The 24,857-nt window shown below is 41.9% G+C and overlaps 2 protein-coding genes across 2 annotated transcripts in view; one reads left to right on the top strand and one right to left on the bottom strand.

The window, feature by feature from the left end:
• Positions 1-10,686, top strand: part of ddr1 (discoidin domain receptor tyrosine kinase 1) — a 61,672-nt gene extending 50,986 nt beyond the window's left edge. Inside the window, exons 15-20 of the mRNA XM_071205970.1 lie at positions 485-786; positions 1,643-1,770; positions 5,080-5,277; positions 6,530-6,806; positions 7,781-7,933; positions 8,519-10,686. Coding sequence (XP_071062071.1) covers positions 485-786; positions 1,643-1,770; positions 5,080-5,277; positions 6,530-6,806; positions 7,781-7,933; positions 8,519-8,659 — 1,199 coding nt within the window. The 3' untranslated portion in view covers positions 8,660-10,686. The remainder of the gene's footprint in view (positions 1-484; positions 787-1,642; positions 1,771-5,079; positions 5,278-6,529; positions 6,807-7,780; positions 7,934-8,518) is intronic.
• Positions 10,687-11,330: 644 nt separating this feature from the next.
• On the bottom strand, positions 11,331-24,458 carry flot1b (flotillin 1b). The gene is made up of 13 exons (XM_034102458.2): positions 24,341-24,458; positions 23,315-23,365; positions 22,788-22,863; positions 22,456-22,546; positions 18,915-19,058; positions 18,664-18,783; positions 18,324-18,419; positions 18,076-18,228; positions 16,627-16,808; positions 16,111-16,156; positions 15,645-15,782; positions 14,178-14,342; positions 11,331-12,575 (listed from the first exon to the last, which is right to left on the bottom strand). The coding sequence occupies exons 2-13, from the start codon at positions 23,355-23,357 to the stop codon at positions 12,555-12,557; spliced, it is 1,275 nt and encodes a 424-aa protein (XP_033958349.2). The 5' UTR covers positions 23,358-23,365; positions 24,341-24,458; the 3' UTR covers positions 11,331-12,554.
• Between the last annotated feature and the right edge of the window lie 399 nt (positions 24,459-24,857).

The following is a 24,857-nucleotide window of genomic DNA, read 5'->3' as shown; positions in this document are numbered from 1 at the left end:
ACTCATCCATCACAAGATGTTCAGTGTGTGGATTTGGAGAACAGATGTCAAGGAAATAAGCAGCAGCGATAACAGTCACATGGGTACGACGAGGCAGATTGAGGATATTTCTTGTGGTTAAAACTCTTGTTATTGATAAAAGATGGCGGATACTTTTGTCTTGATTGTTTGAGATTATTTTATCCATTTCTGTAGCTCCTAGCTGTTTTTTATTATCCATTTCAATCATATCATATATTAGTTTTCGGCACAGAACCTTTTTGAAGTATTGTTTTTTTTAAATACAATGCCTTCTTCTGTTATTGATTAATGAAATCCCCTCCAAAAACCCAAACTATCCCTTAATAACAAGCCGTCTGAACATTTGATGGCATGTGATTCTCTCGGTCAGACCGTCTCGCAGCAAAACAAAGCTGCTTTTAATCACAGTCCTTCTAATGTCTGCATTTCCTCCTGTCTGTCTGTCTCTCCCTCCTCCCTGCAGCCTGTGGTTCGGACATGGACATGGAGAAGGGTTTCCCCCCGACTCAAGAGGAGCCCCCTCCCTACCCTGGCTCTCCTCCCTACCCCTCCCTGTCTCCCCCCGTGTCTCCCCCGCTGCCTCCCAGCGTGCCTCACTACGCCGAGGCGGACATCGTGAGCCTGCAGGGCGTCAGCGGCAACAACACGTACGCCGTGCCCGCGCTGACCTCCTGCAGCCCGGGGGCCGACGGCGCCCCGCTGCCCGAGCTGCCCCGACACTTCCTCGTCTTCAAGGAGAAGCTGGGAGAAGGACAGTTTGGAGAGGTAGGGTGTCAGGAAAATACTGAATCTACTCTTCCAATATCAGTAGCACATGATAACAAAGGCCCAACTGTTGCTGTGTACGTAGCTGCAGTGGCAGTTCTAGACCAATTTTACTGGGGGGGCTGGGGCGCTGGGGCCAGTCATTTCATGAGGGGGGCACAATAAAAGCGTGTTAAAAAGACAAAATAAAGTAATTGTGTAAAATAAATATAAAATACAGTAATTTGTTTTAGTACATTTAAGTTACAGTCCTTTGTTTCAGTCGTTTGTTTTCATTAAACGGTATTTGCTTTTATAAGGTAATGAACAGTTTAATCTCCACTGTACATCCGGGTCTCTGATTTGATTTAGTTCCAATAAATCGTAATATTGTAACCTTTTTTTTGGAGGGTGGCCACAGGGGGGGTCTCTGGTCAGTGTTACGGGGGCACTGACCCCTGTGGGCCCCCCCTAGAACTGCCCCTGCGTAACAGGATGTATGAGAGAAGTGCATCAGGACTGTTTGAGGCAGATGATAGCTATGTGATGAACATGATGCTTCAGCCTCTATGGAGATAGACATCAAGCATGCTCATTTCTGACGTGGAGCTAATCTGAACTAAACTGTGAAGACTGCTTTCTACTCCTCCATCTTGTGACTGTGTGACTCCTTGTCTTGGATATCAGCATGTGAAGGACACTGTTCAGGAACTAGTTGATGCTCTATGTGATGACTCCTTCCATTCTGGAGAGGATCACACATACATGGATCCTGATGTTGAAGCTTAAGCCGGTGACGAGAACATAGAGGGATGACCTGAAATAACTTGTGGTGGGTGGAGGAGAGATTAACGATGTCTGTCCTTCTGTATGAAAGGTGCACCTGTGTGAAATCGAGAACCCTCAGGACTTTCCCACCCTGGAGTTCCCCTTCAATGTGAGGAAAGGTCGCCCTCTGCTGGTGGCCGTGAAGATCCTGCGCCCCGACGCCTCCAAGAACGCCAGGTTTGTAACACATATTTCTTTCTGCTTTTACAGCTCAAAGGGAATTAAGGACCTTTATCTCCCCCCTATCTGGCAACACATGAACACTAGGATTTGAGTTTCTAACCGGGACAACATAGTGAGCTTCAGGTGGTTTGCTTAAGTGTCTTTTGTTCTTTGAAAAATAAAATATTGTACAAGCAAAGGATACAAAAAAAAGGTTAATAGTACCGCTTCAACATTTTAAATAATGAGATCGACAGTCCGATACACTCGAGAACCAAACACACACGACCTTGGATATAATCCCACTATTTGTTCGAGCTACTTTTTTCCTATTTCATGTTGCGTGATGATCCCAAATCCTTGTTGTTTCCCAAGCGTTTTGGTTTCATCCCCTTACGTTAGATGACACAACACGGTGGGCTACAGGTCACACTCTGGCAGAAAATGTGTCCTCTATTAAAGGTTAATTTTAATGGAGGACATCAAGTCGATCTCCTGCAGCTTCTTTGGTTTCCAGTTATTCTGCTCACAAAGATTCCCCTCACACAGCTTCTCTCCTCTTCCCTCCCGTCATATGTGTTCGGAGCACCCAGTCTTCTACGGGACATTACTGACATGTTCAGCAGTAGCAGGGAAGAGATTATCATCACTTTATCAGGGCCTTTTTTTGGATGTTTGACTCTTTCCACCTGCTGCTTGTTTACTTTGGCTCTCTGCCCTGTCATGGGATGTGAAGATAAAGCCCTTATCTCATGTGAGCTTATGTGCTAAGACTCTCTGGCAACAGGTTAATACTGTGTGCGCGTTTAGTGATAGTCAGAGCGACACAAACATATTGACCAGCAAAACAAATCGATGAAGCCTCACGCCACCGAGAGCTGCTGGGGGACGTTTATTCAAGACATTTCAGTATTTCATTATGTCTTAACAGTTCCCTATTATGCAAAATCCACTTCTTCATGTCTCTTCCACATCAACATGTGTCCCCTCTTCATGTCTCTTCTACATCAACATGTGTCCCCTCTTCTTCATGTCTCTTCTACATCAACATGTGTCCCCTCTTCTTCATGTCTCTTCTACATCAACATGTGTCCCCTCTTCTTCATGTCTCTTCTACATCAACACGTGTCCCCTCTTCTTCATGTCTCTTCTACATCAACATGTGTCCCCTCTTCTTCATGTCTCTTCTACATCAACATGTGTCCCCTCTTCTTCATGTCTCTTCTACATCAACATGTGTCCCCTCTTCTTCATATCTCTTCTACATCAACATGTGTCCCCTCTTCTTCATGTCTCTTCTACATCAACATGTGTCCCCTCTTCTTCATGTCTCTTCTACATCAACATGTGTCCCCTCTTCTTCATGTCTCTTCTACATCAACATGTGTCCCCTCTTCTTCATGTCTCTTCTACATCAACATGTGTCCCCTCTTCTTCATGTCTCTTCTACATCACATGTGTCCCCTCTTCTTCATGTCTCTTCTACATCAACATGTGTCCCCTCTTCTTCATGTCTCTTCTACATCAACATGTGTCCCCTCTTCTTCATGTCTCTTCTCCATCAACATGTGTCCCCTCTTCTTCATGTCTCTTCTACATCAACATGTGTCCCCTCTTCTTCATGTCTCTTCTACATCAACATGTGTCCCCTCTTCTTCATGTCTCTTCTACATCAACATGTGTCCCCTCTTCTTCATGTCTCTTCTACATCAACATGTGTCCCCTCTTCTTCATGTCTCTTCTACATCAACATGTGTCCCCTCTTCTTCATGTCTCTTCTACATCAACATGTGTCCCCTCTTCTTCATGTCTCTTCTACATCAACATGTGTCCCCTCTTCTTCATGTCTCTTCTACATCAACATGTGTCCCCTCTTCTTCATGTCTCTTCTACATCAACATGTGTCCCCTCTTCTTCATGTCTCTTCTACATCAACATGTGTCCCCTCTTCTTCATGTCTCTTCTACATCAACATGTGTCCCCTCTTCTTCATGTCTCTTCTACATCAACATGTGTCCCCTCTTCTTCATGTCTCTTCTACATCAACATGTGTCCCCTCTTCTTCATGTCTCGTCTACATCAACATGTGTCCCCTCTTCTTCATGTCTCTTCTACATCAACATGTGTCCCCTCTTCTTCATGTCTCTTCTACATCATGTGTCCCCTCTTCTTCATATCTCTTCTACATCAACATGTGTCCCCTCTTCTTCATGTCTCTTCTACATCAACATGTGTCCCCTCTTCTTCATGTCTCTTCTACATCAACATGTGTCCCCTCTTCTTCATATCTCTTCTACATCAACATGTGTCCCCTCTTCTTCATGTCTCTTCTACACCAACATGTGTCCCCTCTTCTTCATGTCTCTTCTACATCAACATGTGTCCCCTCTTCTTCATATCTCTTCTACATCAACATGTGTCCCCTCTTCTTCATGTCTCTTCTACATCAACATGTGTCCCCTCTTCTCCATGTCTCTTCTACATCAACATGTGTCCCCTCTTCTTCATGTCTCTTCTACATCAACATGTGTCCCCTCTTCTTCATGTCTCTTCTACATCAACATGTGTCCCCTCTTCTTCATGTCTCTTCACATCAACATGTGTCCCCTCTTCTTCATGTCTCTTCTACATCAACATGTGTCCCCTCTTCTTCATGTCTCTTCTACATCAGCATGTGTCCCCTCTTCTTCATGTCTCTTCTACATCAACATGTGTCCCCTCTTCTTCATGTCTCTTCTACATCAACATGTGTCCCCTCTTCTTCATGTCTCTTCTACATCAACATGTGTCCCCTCTTCTTCATGTCTCTTCTACATCAACATGTGTCCCCTCTGTGGAAAGAGACTCTGAAAGTTTCAGGAACAAAGATTCTCTCTCTTTTTGATCCATTTCTATAAAAACCTGTCTGAAAATGAGCTGATCAGATTTTGGCCACTTCATGATGTCATAACGATGTGTTGTCTTGTGTAACCATTAGCCAATCAGCAACCAAGGTAACCCCCCCCCCCCCCCCCTTATCACCTGAATCTCCTCTAGAGCACCATTGAGTTCTTTGTAACCAAATCTCTCTCAGAGGGGCGTGGGGAGGGGCTCCTTATTTTCATCTAAAGTAACAGACAGAGAATCAGCACTTTGGAAACAGGGCTGAAACAGAGGGGATTATGGGTAATGCTGCAATGATCTGTTTGGGGGTTGGAGCCAAACACTTCAGAGACATGTTCTGTATGTGAGAGCTGTAATATATGGATGAAAACCAGCATAATAGGGGACCTTTAAGTCACTTCTCATCCCGTCTGAGAGATAACCGTGTTTCTCTCCTGGTAGGAACGACTTCCTGAAAGAGGTGAAGATCCTGTCTCGCCTGAAGGACCCGAACATCATCCGCCTGCTGGGAGTGTGTGTGAGCAGCGACCCGCTCTGCATGGTCACTGAGTACATGGAGTGTGGAGACCTCAACCAGTATCTGTCCCACCGGGTGCTTCTGGACAAAACGGGGCCGACACACAACACACCCACCATCAGGTACACCACACATATGCACACGCTCAAACAGTGTCGTGGCTTCCTTCCTTGCTTTTCTTTCAAGCCACTAGACGCCTTAAACAGACATCTTTCCTCTATATTACTTACAGTTGAAGAGTTGCTTGGCCTCCGATAGTTTAGATGTGTTTGCTCAAAATAAAATAACAAACTTTTACACATGCAACAAAGAGAAGAGGCCTTTACAATAGACAAGGCAAGTTTATTTATATAGCACTTTTCAACACAAGGCAATTCAAAGTGCTTTACAAAAAATGAAAGACATTAAGCATTAAAAAAGAAAAGCTAATAAAATAAACATTAAAAGAAAAAGTACATGGATAAAAGTTACAGTGCAGTTTAAGATATGAATAGTTCAATTAAAAGCAGCAACAAAAAGAAAAGTCTTCAGCCTGGATAGTCGAAACAAATATCAAACAACGTAGGTATTCTCTCTGTCTTGATAAGGCTCATATAACGTAATAACTTAAAGGATAACTGGACGGTTAAAAACTGGTCCTCGACGGCGTCTTTCTAGCAGCTCGCCCATCGCTGTCACTTTAGAGCAGGCGCCGTGGGAATTGTAGTCTTTTATAGTGTGTTGACTACAGACGGCACATTTAGGTGGCCTTTCTTATAAAAACTAAATACTGGCTCTAACACACGGTTATAAGAGAACACAGTCATATATGTTTTAACTAGACTTATGATGTTTTCAAGAATAACAACAAATACCCCACCGACTAAAGCCTTTGTTTTTCATCAACGACGCGTGGTCACAAAGTTGATGGACAATGTTTTTCCCTGACGTTTACAATGGCCCGGTTGCACATTCAGAATACTTCTACTACTGTTATTGCAGTCTGGCGATAAATGATCCTTGAATCCGTGAACGAACCACAAACATAAATCAAAATGATACAGAACCGAAAAAGAAAAGGTTTATGTTGGGAGTTACACTTCTAGTAATCTTTCCACTGAATCAGTTGTCTTTTTTTATTCGTGTGTATCGCTGCTTTTGTTCATGAATAACTGTCTATTCTCCCACCTTTCTTCCATTAGTGCCGCTTAAATGATCATCATGTAGTTTCCTTTACTATGTCTATGCATTTTTCCTTTGTAAGGGGACACTTTACCCAATTTCCTTGTGATATATTGACAACATACCCGTCCTTGATTCGTACATATTCTTAAACTGTCATAGATTTTTAATTTTTAAATGATTCCCTAAATCTATCCCCTCTATCCCCCTCAGTTACCCAGCCCTCATCTCCATGGCGAGCCAGATAGCGTCAGGCATGAAGTTCCTCGCCTCGCTGAACTTCGTGCACCGAGATCTGGCCACGAGAAACTCTCTGGTCGGGGGGGAGAAGGGGGAGAGCGGGGATGATCGGGGGGGAGAGCGTCACATCAAGATCGCTGACTTTGGGATGAGCAGGAACCTTTACGCTGGAGACTACTACAGGATCCAGGGCCGCGCCGTGCTGCCCATTCGCTGGATGGCCTGGGAGTGCATACTCATGGTGAGGGGTGTGTGTGGGTGTGGGGGTGTGTGTTTCAAGATTCAAAGGCTTAATGTCATATGCACACAAGCTACAGTGTAGAAATCGAGCTCCTCCAACAATGCTACATAGTTATACAAGACATAAAACAATACAAATAAAAAAATAAAGATAGTGTAAGAAAAAACAAAGTAGAATAGAATGGTGCGTATTATGTTGCAGATGAAGATAACTATATACATGTTAGGAAAATAAATACAAATAATGCAGAGAAAGGCTAAAGAAAAAACATTGTATTCACAAATTGTGTGTGTGTGTGTGTGTGTGTGTGTGTGTGTGTGTGTGTGTGTGTGTGTGGTTAATCAGAGTCATGGATATTGTTGTTTTACATCAATAAATAATCTAAGGAAAATTATTAGAATTTGGATTAAAAAATATGTATATACCAAAATCCATGGGAACATTAAACAACATTTTCATTGCAAACCACTTCATATATTTTATATATATTAAAATTAAGATATGTTTAGTTTGTATCATGGTTATAAATTGATATTTCTTTAGGTGTTGTTAATGCAGGTTATTGTTATATATTTATTGACATGGATTGTATCAATATTTGAATCCAGTTTAAATTCTAAAGAAAATTTGGATAAAAAATATCTAAATAAAAACAAAATCCATCCGTTAAACATTTTAAAAACACTATTTCTATTACAAACTACTTAATATAAATTATTTATATCAACATTTATATACTACACATGTATAAGATGTCCTCTGTTGAACAATCATCATGAACTATTATTACTTTGCATCATGCGTATTTCTTTTAAATGTTGTTTATGCGGGTTGTTGTTGCTGGAAATGTCTTCTGATGTTGACATGCAACAACAGCAACTTGTTTACTGTAAACTATCGTAGTCCGTGTCTTCGTGTGGCACGACAAAAAACATTTGGGTACGCTGACGCATGAACTCCAATAATGTACTTGTACGTAAAAGAAAGCATGTCCTCCCTACACCAGCGATGTGTGGGCGTTCGGCGTGACGCTGTGGGAGATGCTGAGCGTTTGTCAGGAGCAGCCGTACTCCAACCTGACCGACGAACAAGTGATCGACAACGCCGGGGAGTTCTTCAGAGACCAGGGCAGACAGGTACTCACGCCTTTTTAGAGTACTGTAGGTCATCACGTGTTTACTCAGTTAAAACCACAAACGAGTGCCTTCTGAGGCTCCTTCCTCCTTCAATTTTCATAAACAAGCAGATCTCTATTTACTTATGTAATCACTGGCCCTCTAGTGGCTGGTCTGTGTGCCACACTTCATATGTATCAGTTTAGAATAGTTACAGTAACACATAGTGATTGCCTCTATTCTTAAAACCAATTTAAGAGACAAGGAAAATGTATGGTCCATCTTTTATTGTTGCACTTTGTTCATGCCATTTTACTTCTTCAATATTTGCCTTTTTCAAACTTGAGGTTCGCCTTCATTTGATGTGATAGTGTCTTTCTAGCATGTGTTTTTCTTGTTACTTGATGGAGTGCATATTGCTGTCGTATGTAAGATTTTTTTATTTTGTTTAATGCTGCACCAAAATGGCCCACTGACAAGAATAGATGTTTAATTCACTTATATTTCTGAATCTGATAGATTTATGATTTTTTTTAAATATACATGTAAATAAACTAAGGTCCCAACATTCACACACCTCCCCCCCCCCTCTCCCCTCTCCTGCAGGTGTATCTGAGCAGGCCGGCTGTGTGTCCTCAGGGTCTCTACGAGCTCATGTTGAGCTGCTGGAACAGAGACTGCAAACTCCGTCCGTCCTTCACAGACATCCACTCCTTTCTCACCGAGGACGCCATGAACATGGTGTAGAGAGAGAACAGGGGGAGGTGTGGTGGAGGCAGATGAGAGGGAGAGTGGGTTGCTCGCTTTTATATTTGTACTTTTTTGGGTGGATGGGGCTGAGACGCCGCTGGTTCGGTTTATTTCCACATCAGACCCCAAATGCAAAACTAACCAAGCTTTGGATTGGTAACGGTCCGCGCTACATTTCGCTGGTGGTGGGTGCAGTCTGCGTAGGGACTTTCCCTCTTCTCAGAGACTTTAACATAAAGCAGGGTGTGTGTGCCTGGTGATTAAGTGCTGTAGAGTTAATAATACGGGAAGCTGTAGGCGCTAAATGACTCGTAATACTACAACCATAGCAAGCTAGGACATTAACATGAATTAAGTTTCATGACTTTTATTTGATCTCATATTCTACATGCAGGGCGACAGGTAAAGCTGCACACAACACACACCTATTGTTGGGACATGAAAGTGAAGACACAGGATTTGTCTTCGTATGTATGGTATACTTTACACATTTTAGTCTAAATCAGAAATATATCGAGGCTTCAGCCCCTTTTGCCCGTCTGAGACAACCCACTAGAAGACGTTGAAAAGTGAACATGAGATATATGAGAGTCGCCATGTTTGTTGACCCTTGTGACTCAAAGTTGTTCTGGACTTATATGAAATGATGTGGACCAGACACCAGCAGCCCCCTTTCTAAAATGTGATAAAGTCACGTTTTCTCCCCTGATTTTTGCCATAAAAAACTTTAAAACCCCCAATCTGGGCAACAGGACTGTTACCCTGGAGCCGAATGGACTTGAGGACGAAGGCACAGAAGAGGAGGGTCTGTTGCTTCCGAGCAGAGACGATGCTGTCGAAGGGACATCTCCTGATCCTCCTGCTCAGGTGTTTTCGGCAATATTTGTGGCTGTGACCCAGACACAAAGGATACATGTAAAATTCCACAACGAGCTGCACTTTAAATCCCACGTGCATATCAGTGGCCGTGATGAAACTCTTTTCTATGAGTGGCCCGATATGATTCCTGTCGATGTGGATTCTAATGCATTTCACCTGCAGTGATTTCCCCAAGGGAGATTAACATTCAGCACTCTGGCCGTTTCTCAATCGCGAGGATACTGGCTTCCAAGCCAATATTTCAAGGATACTACGTCATCAAGTGCTGCACATGGGTAGACTTTGCGTCCTTCAAATCCCCACAATGCTTTGCGCACGGACCAATTTCCCCAAATCTGTGGCGGAAAATGTTAGCCTGTTCCACTCTTCGTTTTCCGAATGCCAGGGAGGATTCTTGCCTAGCTTCTGAAGGAAGTGACTCGGAAGACATGTGCTACCAAGCAAGCATCCTCGCGATTGAGAAACCGCCACAGTCTGCCTTGTTAAATCCCCCCACCCCCCCTCCCCCTCTACAAGGCATTGCCAAACCATGAGATGTAAAATATTATTTAAGAAATGGAATGGCACCATCGATTCATCTCATTTAAAATGTATGAAAGCCTTTTGTACTCCTCCAATAATCAATCTTTGCTCATCCAAATGCATTACTGTACTCACACAGGGAATTATGGGAAACCTGATTTTCTTTTTTTCAGTGTGAACGTCAACATCAACCTCCGCATTAGTACCTTAAGCTGACCGCAGTAGAATCAATGCCACCTACCTTACTGATTGTTAAGCACTGTAAATCAGTCCTGAGGTGATCACGTGAAACATGTTTACTGATCGGGAATGCTTGTGCCATTTGAGTGATTTTTGATACACTGTAGTTCAACTAAACCAATATTTTTATATATACTGTATGTACTTGGACACTCCTTGATGTCTGATTTTGTCCTTTTTGTGTCTTTCGAGGTTGAGCATAATAGTATGTACATATTTTAAGGACAGAATTGTAATTTCCTTTACTAATATATGGAAAACTCTTTGTTACATTTGGGGTCTTCTGTATCTCTGTAGAACGCTTGCTACTTGATGCTATTGTAATTAATCGTTGTCTATTTTTGTAGATGTTTTAATAAAGTTAACCTTTTCAAAGAAATGAACATATGCTTTACAGATGTGACTTCAGTTTGGTTTAAGGGGCCCTATATGTGTCTCACTGGGACATGTATCCATGCTTTAATGTTCAAAAAGCTCTTGTTCTCATACTGCCTGTTCAGCAGCACCTCTTTAACCCTCTGTCTGATTGGTTCGCTGGCCAGCTCTGTTGTGATTGGTCAACCGCTTAGAGATGTCCCGCCCCTTAGCCGATCACATGTTGGAGCACGAGCCAGTAGAAGCGTGAGTGTTACATGTTAATGCCGTCTAGTCTGCTCCATATGTTCATAAATTAGATTTAATGAAGTACTTTGATGTTAAATCACGCAAGTTCCCATCAGCAAAAACACGTGGTTTGCTATCCTGGCTCAAATGGTGGAATGAGCTCCCCATGGACATCAGGACCGCAGATAGTCTACATATCTTCCGGTGCAGACTGAAAACTCATCTCTTTCGACTCCACTTCGAGCGATCTAATAAAGACTGGCTTATCTAAAGCCAGTTGAGTAGCACTTGAAATGTTTTGGCTGTATGAAACCTGTACTTATATGATTCTGTTTTCTTCAAGTTTATATCTTCTTGGTCGAACGCACTTATTGTAAGTCGCTTTGGATAAATGTAATGTTAAATGAAACAAGCGGCAAAAGGCTTCAGTGATTAAACCATACTTTATTGTCTACATAAACATTTCACTACAGATAAATCTCAAATATTTAACTTGTATACAACTTCAAAGCTATATAGTAACTACTTGTGTCAACATAAAGTAGAGACATGCATCAACAAGTTAGGAAAGTAGAAGATTAGTCACAAGAACATACAATAGAAGTAGAGTCTGATTTGGCTTTAATCTGCAGCCCTCGCTAGTGACGGCCATTGGCTTCGGATCAGATAGATATGAGAAAAGATTCCCTGACAGAGAAGTGGAATTTAACTTAATAAAGTTGAGTTAGGAACAGGCACTTGGCGGTAACAAAATGCATATGGCATGGCAGCTGGAAAAAAATTGACTGTTAAGAGACGAAGCTCCAGATCAGAGGCGCTAACAAACACCTTTCAACATGCAAGAGCCAAGTCTGTCAAGATCTATCCGACACGGCATCATTTTGCAATGGAAAATCACTACACAAAATCAACTAACTCTAGGCAGCACGCACATAAAGCAACAGGCCGTTAGTGATGAGCTCTCTCCAGCACACTCAATGTTTTCCCACCACAACATACTTTCATAGCTTTCACCTGGAAACCCTTTTAGCTCGTTACCATCAACCACTTCCTTCCCCTTCATTCTGAAACACAAGAACATTTGAGCACGATGAAGAGACGTGTAGTAAACTATCGACAACTTTGTCTCTTTAGCGGACAAAGCGGGGATGAGTGATGGGTCAATTATTTCGAACCACAGCAACAATCTACCCAAACACTCAACTATGAGGTGATGAAGAGCTCGGCACCATTTACTTAATTGAAAGGCACAAACAAGCTACAGCCATAAATATCTTCTATATTAAAAAACGATTGACCTATATATAATTCAGCTAGTTGCCGTTTGGATTAAAAATAAAAACTTGCATGGCCAAGTATAAAACAACACAGATAGGAATTCCAACTGGGAGGCTTTTCTCTCCTGGTAAAAAATAAAACCTTTTTTTTTTTTAAATCGGACATGGAAAGAAAAATCACATTACAAAGATCCTGTTTGGATGGAAGAGGAACTGGACACAGAAGTGAAACATGCACACACAGACGATGGGACGAGACGACAGCGCCGCAGAGCCGGTACAGTGGTTATAGGCACGAGGAGGAGACGTGGAGCTCCTAGTCTGGATATTTGATGACATCTCTTCGGATTACTCCCATTCCTTCTCTCTTCTTAATACACAGCTGATCCAACCTGCAAATCAAAGAGAAACGGGAGATAATTACTAGGGGTGCCAGTGATTATTCGAATATTCGTCACAGTCTCCATAATCGAATATTATTTTTAAAAATCGATTTTATTTATATTTTTTTATTATTATTTATGGTTTTTTTTCTGGCTTAGTTTCAACCAAAATATAGACTAATAATAGTAATAGTATTAATAATTGTAAATGGCCATTGGTCACACCACCAGTTTGTTTTACTGTAAACTTGGAGGAAGCCTGCGTGCAGAGCAGACTGCTGCTGCTGCAGCACGCTACACACCGACCCCCCCCCCCTCTCCCTCACACGTGCGACTAAAGATGAACAAAGCGGCAGCCGGCAGGTAAAAAGAGTTCCTCCTCGTGGAACTACTTTGAACTTACAAGTCCAAAGGAAGTTAAATGCAAGCTCTGCGAAAAGACGTTGGTCTATCACAGCTCAACCTCAACAATGCGTTCGTATTTGAGTGCGAAGCACGCCAAAGAGGTTACAGAGAAAGACGCAGCACAGCCGGCCATTACCAACTTCACTTCGTTGTGATGACATGCGTGCAGGTGAAATAACTGCACTAATTACCAATATGATAGTGAAGGACATGCTGCCAATACGTTTCGTGGAAGGAGGGGGTTTCCTTAAGCTTATGGCAAGCGTGGAACCAGAGTACAGGGGGGCCAAGAAACAAAATAAACGACAAATAAACCAACAACATGATGTTGGTTTATTTTTTGTTATTTTCTAAAGTGCCTGCCATTGCCTTTATTTGAAGATGCGCGATGCGCGCACAATTTATTTATTGCAATGCTGCTATTATTAATAATACAGGCTAATACAGGGGGGGGGACAATTGCTTTGTCAATCCACTAGATGGTGTTGAGCTTTCTCTTGTGCGGTCATGGGTAAAGTCAGTGGGATAGGCCAAGCCTCCAGGAAGTGCGCCGGACTCTGAGGAAAATATTCGTTGTGGCCAAATGGCGGTACTACACTTCCGTATCAGTCGCTGGGCCCGGAAAGACTTTTTCCCATTGACTAACATTGGGAAAGAGACGTCTGTAAATCGTTGGATAATTTTTTTTAAACTAAATAAACTACCCAGTATGAACATTTGTATAGCCCTTGTAAAATGTGCCAACAACGTTATTCTTCCTCGGCATCAGTACTACATGAGTTTGACCTTTACCCATGCATGCACAATAAATACGGATTATATGAATACTTTCGTGACGTTTCGCTCTCCCAAAAGTTGGGCCATTTTGTCTTCATGGCCAATGAGCAGCTCTCATAGGAAAGAACGAGACCCCGCCTCCCACGCTGTATCCAGTTCTTATTATACATCCATGGGATAGGCAGGAAGTTAGTCAAAACAAAGATGGAGTCAGCGGTGAAAGAAATCAGAAATGCGCTGGTCGTGTTTAAATCAAAGGTGCGAAAATATTTTTGGATATTTTTTAACCAGGAAGGGCAGACACAATCGCAATATATCGTATCGCAATACTTAGCAAATCGTAATACTATCTTATCGTGGCTTGAGTATCGTATCGTGGGAGCCTGGTGATTCCCACATGTGACTCTCACAAGATGAGCTCCAGTTCACCTGAGAGATGCGGACTCCGGTGAGTTTCTCCACGGCTAGCGGCAGCCTGGTCATGATATCCAGAACCTCTCCGGTCAGTTTGGCCGCTCCCACCTCTCCGTTACCGCTGGACACCATCGTGATCTTCTGAGCCTCCGACAGGGGCTTACTGATGGCCTCTGCAATCTGCAGGACAAGAAGGAAAAGGAGAACTAATGCTGAGAAGGGGGGATGAAAAGATAGAATAGAATAGATAGAATTGGGAGGGATGAAACCCTCTGTAATGGAGAGCACACAGACATTTGTTCTCTGCTTTTAACCCATCCTCCGGTGCCTTGCTCAGGGGCACCACGGCAGGGCAGGACCTCTCCCAGTAGCAGTCCACTCTCCATTTTTAGGTCTGTTCGGGGACTTGAACCGGCGACCCTACAGCTCCCAGTCCAAGCCCCTACTGACTGAGCCCCTGCCGGTTGACAGTCTAGATTTAGCAAGAGCACATATAAAGAAATGATACTCAATTCAGAATAATATATGTTGCTGGATTGATTCGAGTCTAGGATTAGAATATTTGTAACTTTTTTTATGTATAAAAAAGTCTGCAAACTACAGAAATCAGGAATTATGGCACACATGAACCTTCTCTTGAACTGACGAAGCTTGTAATATTAAGAGCCACAAAACTTCATTGCAATAAGTAATTTGTGAAAACAAATGTTACGTTGTCCGTTTGAAATTCTAAAGGGTTGCTAAATTATGAAATTATAATCGGTTGTGTGTGTGGATGAAATACTTTCCATTAATTTAAATCATTTGAATTTGCAAAAAACAATACAATTACACCAAAATGTCAAAGAACTGGCACAAATGAGTGTGGATTTATCAGCTACAACTAATTCAAAATAAACTCAACCTAGGGCCTTTAAAGGTAGGTAGGTAAGAATGGAGAAACCAGCTCGAGTGCGCTAGAATTTGAAAGTACGCAGCCGGAAAAAATCTGCCCCTTCCTTCTGACTTCCTCACAGAGCCCCTCCTCCAACACACATGAACGCGCACATGACCAATGAGGGCACGACATAAGTTTGTGCCCCGATGGAAGGCTGACAGGCAGGTAGGCCATCCAGTTATTTTAGCCGGGCCGGCTCAGATGATTGGTCGTGCTTTTTACAGATTTTTTATGTATTTATTGTCAAAGCACTTCAAGTATTCATTGCTATCGGGATGTTAAGAGCATTCCATGGAATATAACAAGTGTTTCTGAAGTGAATTACCTACCCCACCTTTAATCCTGACTCCCGTGCTGTGATGGATGTGTATTCTTTTCATTATAATGTCCTTTTGTTATCTTTAATACTTGTTGTATGCATGCTTTAGGTAACATTAAGATGGCTCTTTTCTGCTGTAACAATGTTAGTGTCCCCTCTGTGGGACTGATAAAGGTTTTCTGATTCTCTCCCACAGCTCCATCCTTGTGAGTGCACTCAGACTGACCAGGGGCAGTTTCTCCAGCAGCATGTCCACCATGGCTCCGTCTTTGTACTGCTGGAAGGCCTCTGCTTTCTTGGTCATCTGCTCGGCCTCGGCGCGGCCCTTAACTTCCACGGCGAAAGCCTCGGCCTCTCCCTTCATCTGAAAACAAATGAACACACATTTAGAAATACACTATATATACCGTTGTGTACATTTAACGTTTTAAACAAGTGCAAGCAAGTGTAAATATGCACATTGAGCATTTTATCTCGTTGCACTGTCATCGCTACGACCTCTGCTTTTACCACTCTTATTTGTGTCTGTTTTACTGCAGTGAGGGTTGCCAAAGAAATGTCGTTCTTTGTATGATGACAATAAAGATTATATTCTATTCTAAAAACACACACAAACAGTATTAGTTTAGAGGAGTACATGATCTGGAAGTCATAATGTGATGGAGTGGGCAGACAGGAAGGGAGGGACTCACTTTGATGGACTCTGCCTCGGCCTCAGCCTCCATGATGAGCTGCAGACTGGAGATTACAAATGGTGTTAGTGTGATATTTATTTGTTCACCTTAGTGGTCCTGTAGGAGCCAACATGCTACTTAGCCTACTGAGTTCATTGTATTATTTTTATTTGTTTACGACACTTATTTGTATTTGTTGAGCACTTTCGGCAATCGTCCCTTGGTCGTGGTTTGTGGATTTAGGTCCCCCTGTTTCATGTCGGGGGGCGGATTACAGAGGGTGAGCTTGTGCTGAAATGTTTTCTGGTGACCGTCTTTGTCCCCGACTCCGTTTTGATTTTGTTTATTAAATATCTTCAACCTATCTTCCTTCAGTATGGACCTTCTCATTGGAAGCGTGTCGCAGCGTATAGCTTAGCCTCTCTGCGACTCAAACTGACCTGGGAACTGAGCCTGTTCAGGTGTTGGATGCAGATAACTTCATAGATGCTTAGCTCTCATCAGAGCTACACCAGACAGCACTGCGCCACTCACCGGTTTGCCTCGGCCAGCCTCTCCAGTCGGTATTTCTCTGCTTCTGCGGGCTTCTTCACCTTGGCCTCCAGCTCCTTCTCCTTGCGGGTGATCTCCTGCTCCTGCAGAGTGATCTGCTGCGTCCTCTCCACCACCTGAATCTGCATCGTCTCCTCCTCAATGCGCTGCTTGGTCTTGGCCACCTGAACAGAGAAGTATATGAAACATTAAATTCCACTCAGCCTTGAAGCACTGAAAAGTAATACGGTATTACCCCCAACTAATGTCGCAACAGGATTTAGAAAAACTTGTCCATGCTTGTATCTTCAGTAGACTCGACTACTGCGATGGTGTCTTCACAGGGCTCACTAAAACATCTATCAGAACGCTGCAGCTGATTCAGAACGCCGCTGCTCGAGTCCTCACTGACACTAGAAAAGTGGATCACATCACTCCTGTTCTGAGATCATTACACTGGCTTCCAGTCGACCAAAGAATTGATTTTATTATGCCCCGACAATCTGGAACAAACTGCCCAAATCGTGCACGTCCGCTGAAACACTTCCAATTTTCAAATCCAGACTAAAAAACGCACCTATTTGCCGCTGCTTTTAATTGAGCTGCCCATACTCACACTGCAGTATGCCTTTTAGTCATGTATTCTGTACCTGCTGTCTTTATTGATTTATTTTCATTATCTTACCTGTTTTTAAATGCCATTTAATAATGTATTTATGCTGTATTTCTTCTTAAATGTCTTATTTTTATTTTGTAAAGCACTTTCAATCGCCACGTGCTGAAAAGTGCTATATAAATAAAATGGCCTTGCCTATAGAGAGGCGCCTCTCCATTACCTCCAATCTGGATTGTTCCTTTTTTAACTCAACCAGCCAGCTTAATAACGTGTGGACAGCTGACCAGACAAAATGTCACCAGTATAAAAACGAAGTTAGCTTGAGATCAGAGCAGTAACGGCCCGTCCACACTACAGCGTCGACAGCGTCGAAAACTCCAATCTGCCCATTCACTTTCAATGGGGTGACGTCACGTTGCCTCGCTTTTTCGCCGAACTGAATTGTGGGTAGCAGAGCGGTCCATCTCCGCCGGAGACGCCGGAGTAGCCAGCGCCAGCCAATCAAATCCCGTTTCTGAAAATCTGACAGCTGAAGCCGTAGCCAATCAAACCGCGTCTAAGCTGGGAGAGATATCCCCCGTTCATTTCTATATTTCAAAAAAAGTCGGAGGAGAAACTAACTATCGCCGTAGCAATCACCCGGTTTTGTATGACCTACCGGGATACAAACCGGAGGAACCAGGCATGGAGGGAGGTGGCAGAGACAGTGGGGGAAACTGGTAGGTTTTCGCCTGTTTGGGGAGTTTATAAATCCCTTGAATAAAATCCCCAAGCTCCAGACACGCCCAGCTCCAAGCTTTTTTTGAAGCTGTAGTGTGGACGCTCCGTAACTGTACCTGAAGCTGATAGGCCATCTCTGACTCGGCCTTCTTGGTGTTGACCTCCACATCGTAGGCTGCCTTTTTTAGCTCGTAGTCTCTCTGGGCTTTCGCCATCTCTATCTCGTTCTTGTACTGAGCGGAGACCTTCTCCTGCATGGCGTGGGCCTCCTGTGGAGAGAAAGCAGCACAACAGAATATGAGGAATTGTGGTATGTGTTTTCTTTATATTTTGAATATGAGCACATGGGCAGAGGGGATTTTACCCTCATGACAGAATCTCGTTTGTACTGAGCCTCTCCGATCCTGGCATCCTTCTGAACCTGCGCTGTCCTGGCTTTACCCAGAGAGTGAAGGTAGTCCTGAGAGGAGGAAGGAGACAGATGGAGACAGAGAGGGAGTCAAAAGGAAGGGAAGACATTAAAAACACAAGATGGCATGGTAACCACAGAAGCACTTAGACGTCATTTGCTAATGGAGAGCAGCTGGGTGTCTGAGAGACTAAAAGCTTGTCTCACAGCGAGGATTCAGATTTCTTCTGCTCCATTAATTTGTGTTTTAATCATCAGATTTTTGTCATTAGCAGAAAATGAACCCCAGACGTACCTGATCGTCGTGAACGTCTTTGAGCGTGTAGCTGACGACTCCAATCCCCATGTTGACCAGGTCAGAGGAGGCCACCTTGAAGACCTGCTCGGAGAACTTCTTGCGGTCCTGGTAGATCTCCTGCACACAGAGAGAGATTCATAGCTGGAGATGAGCATTCACTTAGTGAGTCATAAACTGAAAGCCTCTGAACAAGCTTTGATGGGCGGATATCGTGACGCAGATGCACTTGATGGAGCGAGTGCACCTACCTCCACAGTCAGATGGGCGATGATGGCTCTCTGGTGTCCCTCCAGGGTTTCTAGTGCAATGGTGGAAATCTCCGCCTCAGACTTGCCCATAAACATTTGGCAGGCGGTGGCCAACATCTCCTTGTTCTGGCCCTGGATCTTCACCTGGAAAAGGATACCAAAAGAAAACGTGAAAAATAAATAGCTGGTTGGAGACGAACATTATCTTAATTTAAATGTATTGTTTAGTCAGTAACAAGAAATGTTGACGATTTATACATTTTCATATGTTCTCCATTCAGCATGGGACCTTTTTCAAGGGTCCTTTTCCTTTCCCTTGTTTACGAACAGTAAATCTTTGTCAACCTGAACTGTATATGTGCGTTAGGGCTACTCGATTATGGCAAAAATCAAAATCTCTGTTATTTTGGTCAATAATTGATATCACGATTATTACACGATTATTACATTACATGTTAGACGCTTTTATCCAAAGAGACTAACACACATTCAGTACTGTGGGCAATCCCCACAGGGGCAATTTGGGGTGAAGTGTCTCAGGGACACAACGACATGCAGACTGCAGAGGGACTCGAACTTGCTATCCCCTGATTCAAAGTTCAGCGCACTAACCCACTGAGCCACAGCCTCCATTAAAAACGATTATCCATTTACTTTGAAAACATCCATTTATTGAAAAAAAAACATTTGAACAGTATGTTTTCAACAGTTGATTACTGTGAACTTTAAGTATAATTCAACTGAAAAAAACAATAAAGAAAAAAGAAATAATCGTTTTATTTCAATTATGTTTTCATGATCGTTGCAAGCCAAAATCGTAAATGCGATTAAAATACGATTAATTGAGCAGCCCTAATGTGCGTGCTCTGGGTTTATTTTGAGTGCTGGCTTGTGCTCTGGCACTAGTTTCATGTAATGAAATCGAACATGTGATACAGGTTCCCTTATTTTATAAATATGTCATTAATCAGTCATACAGAGAGCACCAGGCCTGTATTTGCAATTATTCAGCTTTTGCTTTTAATAACAGCTGATCATCCTTCCTGTCTTTCAATGCCCATGCACAATGAATTACAGGGTTCATACACTTTTTCACCAATGATTTTCAATGACTTTTCCATGACTTCTCAATGACCTTTACCTCATTTTCCATGACCAAAAATTCCCACTGAAAATGGTTTATTTGAAAATGGAACAGGAAAATAAGGTCTGCATATGAAACATGTTGTGCCTATCTAAAACACATCAAATAGTAGGCTTACTAGCTTCTACACGCTAAAGCAACTGTAGTCAGGGAGGCAAAGTCATCAGGTATGAAAAAGGTGGCAAGGACCCGACCCCTGACCCCCTGAAAGCAGCAGTGTCAATAATAACAGAAATGCCAAAGAGTCACATCTAATAGAAATATATAAAAGCATTTATTTTAATTGTGTAGCAGTCAGTTTATAATTCTGGCAGCACTGTTGAGCATTTTGAAAATGTATTGTCATGCCTCTGTGCAAGGCTGAGTCTTTCTATCTTTATAGCCACTGGTGTAAAGTAACTAAGTTCATAAACTCAACAAGTACTATACGTGGGTACAGTTTTGAGATACTTGTACTTTATTTAAGTATTTCAATGTTTTGCTACTTTGTACTTCTACTCCTCTACAGTTCAGAGGTACATGGTGTACTTCTACTCCTCTACAGTTCAGAGGTACATGTGTACTTCTACTCCTCTACAGTTCAGAGGTACATGGTGTACTTCTACTCCTCTACAGTTCAGAGGTACATGGTGTACTTCTACTCCACTACAGTTCAGAGGTACATGGTGTACTTTTCCTCCACTACATGTATTAATACCTTTAGTTACTCTACAGATGTGGATGAATGATGTGAAATATAATCAAGTCTTAAATCAGACTTTAGTTCCACCTGGAGTAAATCCACAAGCTACCCTGCAGTCTACAAAGTACTTCAACTAGCTGCACCTTCACCAGCTTTGAGAACACTTTCATGATCAATCATTATAAAACATATCATATATATTATTCTGAAATGGACCAATCTGCACAACGACTACGTTTACTGTCGCTACTTTCACTATATTTTGATGATAATACTTTTGTACTTTTACTTGAGTAACATTTTGAATGCAGGACTTTTACTGTAACAGAGTATTCCTACACTCTGGTACTTCTACTTTTACTCAAGTACAAGATCTGAGTACTTCTACTTTTACTACAAGATCAGAGTACTTCTACTTTTACTCAAGTACAAGACCTGAGTACTTCTACTTTTACTCAAGTACAAGATCTGAGTACTTCTACTTTTACTCAAGTACAAGATCTGAGTACTTCTACTTTTACTCAAGTACAAGACCTGAGTACTTCTACTTTTACTCAAGTACAAGATCTGAGTACTTCTACTTTTACTCAAGTACAAGACCTGAGTACTTCTACTTTTACTCAAGTACAAGACCTGAGTACTTCTACTTTACTCAAGTACAAGATCTGAGTACTTTACTTTTATTAAGTACAAGATCTGAGTACTTCACTTCTACTAAGTACAAGATCTGAGTACTTCTACTTTACTCAAGTACAAGATCTGAGTACTTTACTTTTATTAAGTACAAGATCTGAGTACTTCACTTTACTAAGTACAATATCTGAGTACTTCTACTCGAGTACAAGATCTGAGTACTTCTACTTTTACTTATCTGAGTACTTCTACTTTAGCTCAAGTACAAGATCTGAGTACTTCTACTTTTACTCAAGTACAAGATTGAGTACTTCTACTTTTACTCAAGTACAAGATCTGGGTACTATACTTTTATTAAGTACAAGATCTGAGTACTTCCACTTCTCCTAAAGTACAAGATCTGAGTACTTCTACTAAAGTACAAGATCTGAGTACTTCTACTCGAGTACAAGATCTGAGTACTTCTACTTGTACTCAAGTACAAGACCTGAGTACAATGGATAGTGACAATGTATGCTAGCTAGCTAGCTCAACGATTCCTTAATGATATTTTGACAGAAAAACATTTCAGTTCACATCACACTCTGCCGCTCTGCTCTGAACACCTGAACGGCCTGTTCTAACAGCTGTTCACCAGCGGAGGAGTCTGTGCCACAGTGACTCCGCACAGTTAACGAACGCACCGTAGATAATGTAGCTGACCCTCATCCCGGAGCAGCAGAGTTCAGCCCACAGGCAGGAAGATTCGAGCACACAGCTCGCGCTTCATATATTAAAAAATAACACCATGATGGCACATAACAGCTCGCGACCGCAGATTATTTTGGCGATTAGATAAAATGTAAATTATATTTGACGCAACTTTAGTTACATTTCCATGACTTTTCCAAAACGTTGGGAAAAACATCGTTTTCCATAACTTTTCCAGGGCCTGGAATTTGCATTTTGAATTCCCATGACTTTTCCAGGTTTTCAATGACCGTACGAACCCTGGAATTAAGATAACCTATTTGTGGAAACATGCACAGCTGTTTGACTCCGTTAATTAAAAGCCTTATGGAGTTTGTATACTGAAAGCATACCTGTGCAATGCCAGTGACAGAGATAGGGACCCCATGACGGGTGTAGACTTTGTCACTCTTCACATTAAGAGTCAGAGTGTTGAGTGCAATCCTGAGAAGAAAGGAGATATAATAAAGAAAGGGTGATATAATAACAAAGAGTAAGAATGAGCAAACGGAAAGGAAATTAAGTAAATTATCAACCACAGAAAACACTTCCAGATTCAGAAACGACATCAGTAACACATGACTTTTCTCACAACTATCATTTCCCTTTTTCATTGACTAATAAATAAAACCAGACGGCTGAATTCAAGTTGAAAGAGAAAAGAGAAATAGAGAAAAAGGATCACCTCTGGATCTTCTGAATACATGGGAGGACGAACACTCTTCCTCCAGCAATCATTAAAGGAGGAGAACGGCCAAAGCCTGGAGGGGAGGGGGGGGGGGGGGGGAGAGGAAAACACATTTCATACACAGAACTCTACCATTCAGTAATATACAGCTAGTTACTTATAGAGTAACTGAGTCACAGTCCAACCGGCAACCCTGATTACAACAAGAAGAAAATGCTATTGATTCATTACAGCTGGTTGTTATAGGTAACAGCAAGCAGAAACATTCGTAGTTTACTCCATGTTGCTCAATATCCAGGCAAGACAAGTTTAGTAAACAGTGGACATGTGTCATGTGATGTAATCATCACATGACACATGTCCACTGTTTACTAAACTTGTCTCTTAAACATTACACAGTGCAGTGACCTAGTATTACATCATTATGGAATATGCAGGGTTTCATTATCCAACTCTTCTAAACATCCCGTGTGATTCTGAGAAATTACCATGCATCCTTGAGATGTAGGAAAACTAAATCTTACCGGACACCACCATGGCTTCATTGGGTCCACATGTGTAAAACATCTTGGTATCTGTTTATCCGCAAACAAATGAAAACAAGATATTGTCAAAGTATGAACATTACTACAGTAAATGTGTGTTTTATGGATGCATTTGGGTTGTAAATAATTGTCAAACTGAAAAAACAAATATTGGATAAATGAAACTACAAAGCTGGATACCAAAGCCTACTCTATACGTATATATTTGTTTTATTGTTGATATGTATATATTCACTGTATATGTTTATATTTTTACATTTTAATGTATTTTATTATATTTGTTACTGTACTATTTCAACAATTATACAGTTTATACATCCGTGTTTATACATACTCATGTGTTATTCCTGTTAACAAGTCGAAACATGTCCTAACTTGGGAGGATTAAAGTACACCTAATCTAATATAATATGTGTATTTCTATATTGTAGAGTCTGCCCTGTGGGTATTTTATGTTAAACTGTTTTTACGGTTAGAGTAAGTAATCATTAATGTGTTTATATTTAAGTATCATTATCCTAAGAGTTTATTATTTGGGTTTGATGGATTGTTTTGGTGAATAGACAATCATGAGTAGTATCGTAGTAACTCACATTCTACAACTGACACATGTCTATGTCAGTCCTTCAAGCCAAACCCTCAATTAACTAAGCTAGCTTCCATGTTTCTTTCCAGTCAGACACACTGCTCCTCCCCCATTACAACGGGTGGGTTTGCTTATAACCTGTTCCCTTTAATGCGCAATGTCTTGTCGGTGATTAGTTTAAAAACAAAATCCATACAGTGCACCAACAATAACGTCGGACATACAGTATATCAAATGGAAAAACAAATAACCTGCTGCAAAGAAAGCTAGCTCGCATGCTACCGTTAGCTTTAACCAACACTGGGAAACGGGTCGATAACGTCACTACGCCTGTTTGGAAAACAGACCTGCGTTTATCTACACCACAGCTATAAACTGCAGCGAAACGCTGTAACAAAGCGAAGTGTTCGTTGACTTACCGATATCGAGTCAACACAAAAGCAAATCCTGTTTTGTTTACGATGCCACGGACGTTCAGCAAGTAAACCGTTTCCCGTCAATTGGAACTGCAAAAATGTCTGTTAGAAGAAGAGGGGGGAGAGTGCAGTTACCACGCCCCTCCTCTATAAACTGATGACGTATTTATGTCGCCATCTAGTGGCCAGTAGTGATAACTGCACCTCCATTGTGCAGTCAATTCTTTAAAACTACTGCAGAGGAGGACCACATGATGAGACATTTGTGGGGGGGGGGGGGGGTATGACCAAACGTTTAGAAAAAAGTGAGTAGAGACTGAGATCAAATACATCTGAATTGTGAGATTAAAGTTAGGAGGGGTAACATTCTTTTTCTGAAATCTCAGAATTCTGACGTTAGTTTTGGTCGTATCTCAAATAAACGTTCACATGTGGCCCTAATCCTCTTCCGTAGTTATAAAATGTGACTCACTTTAAAGAAAATGTGGCCCTGATGTCCTTGACAAAAATGTTTGCGTTA

This window comes from Pseudochaenichthys georgianus, chromosome 16, assembly GCF_902827115.2.
Source record: "Pseudochaenichthys georgianus chromosome 16, fPseGeo1.2, whole genome shotgun sequence".
Lineage (NCBI taxonomy): Eukaryota > Metazoa > Chordata > Actinopteri > Perciformes > Channichthyidae > Pseudochaenichthys > Pseudochaenichthys georgianus.
The sequence above is the reverse complement of the archived record's forward strand: the minus strand, read 5'-3'. Positions and strand labels throughout refer to the sequence as shown.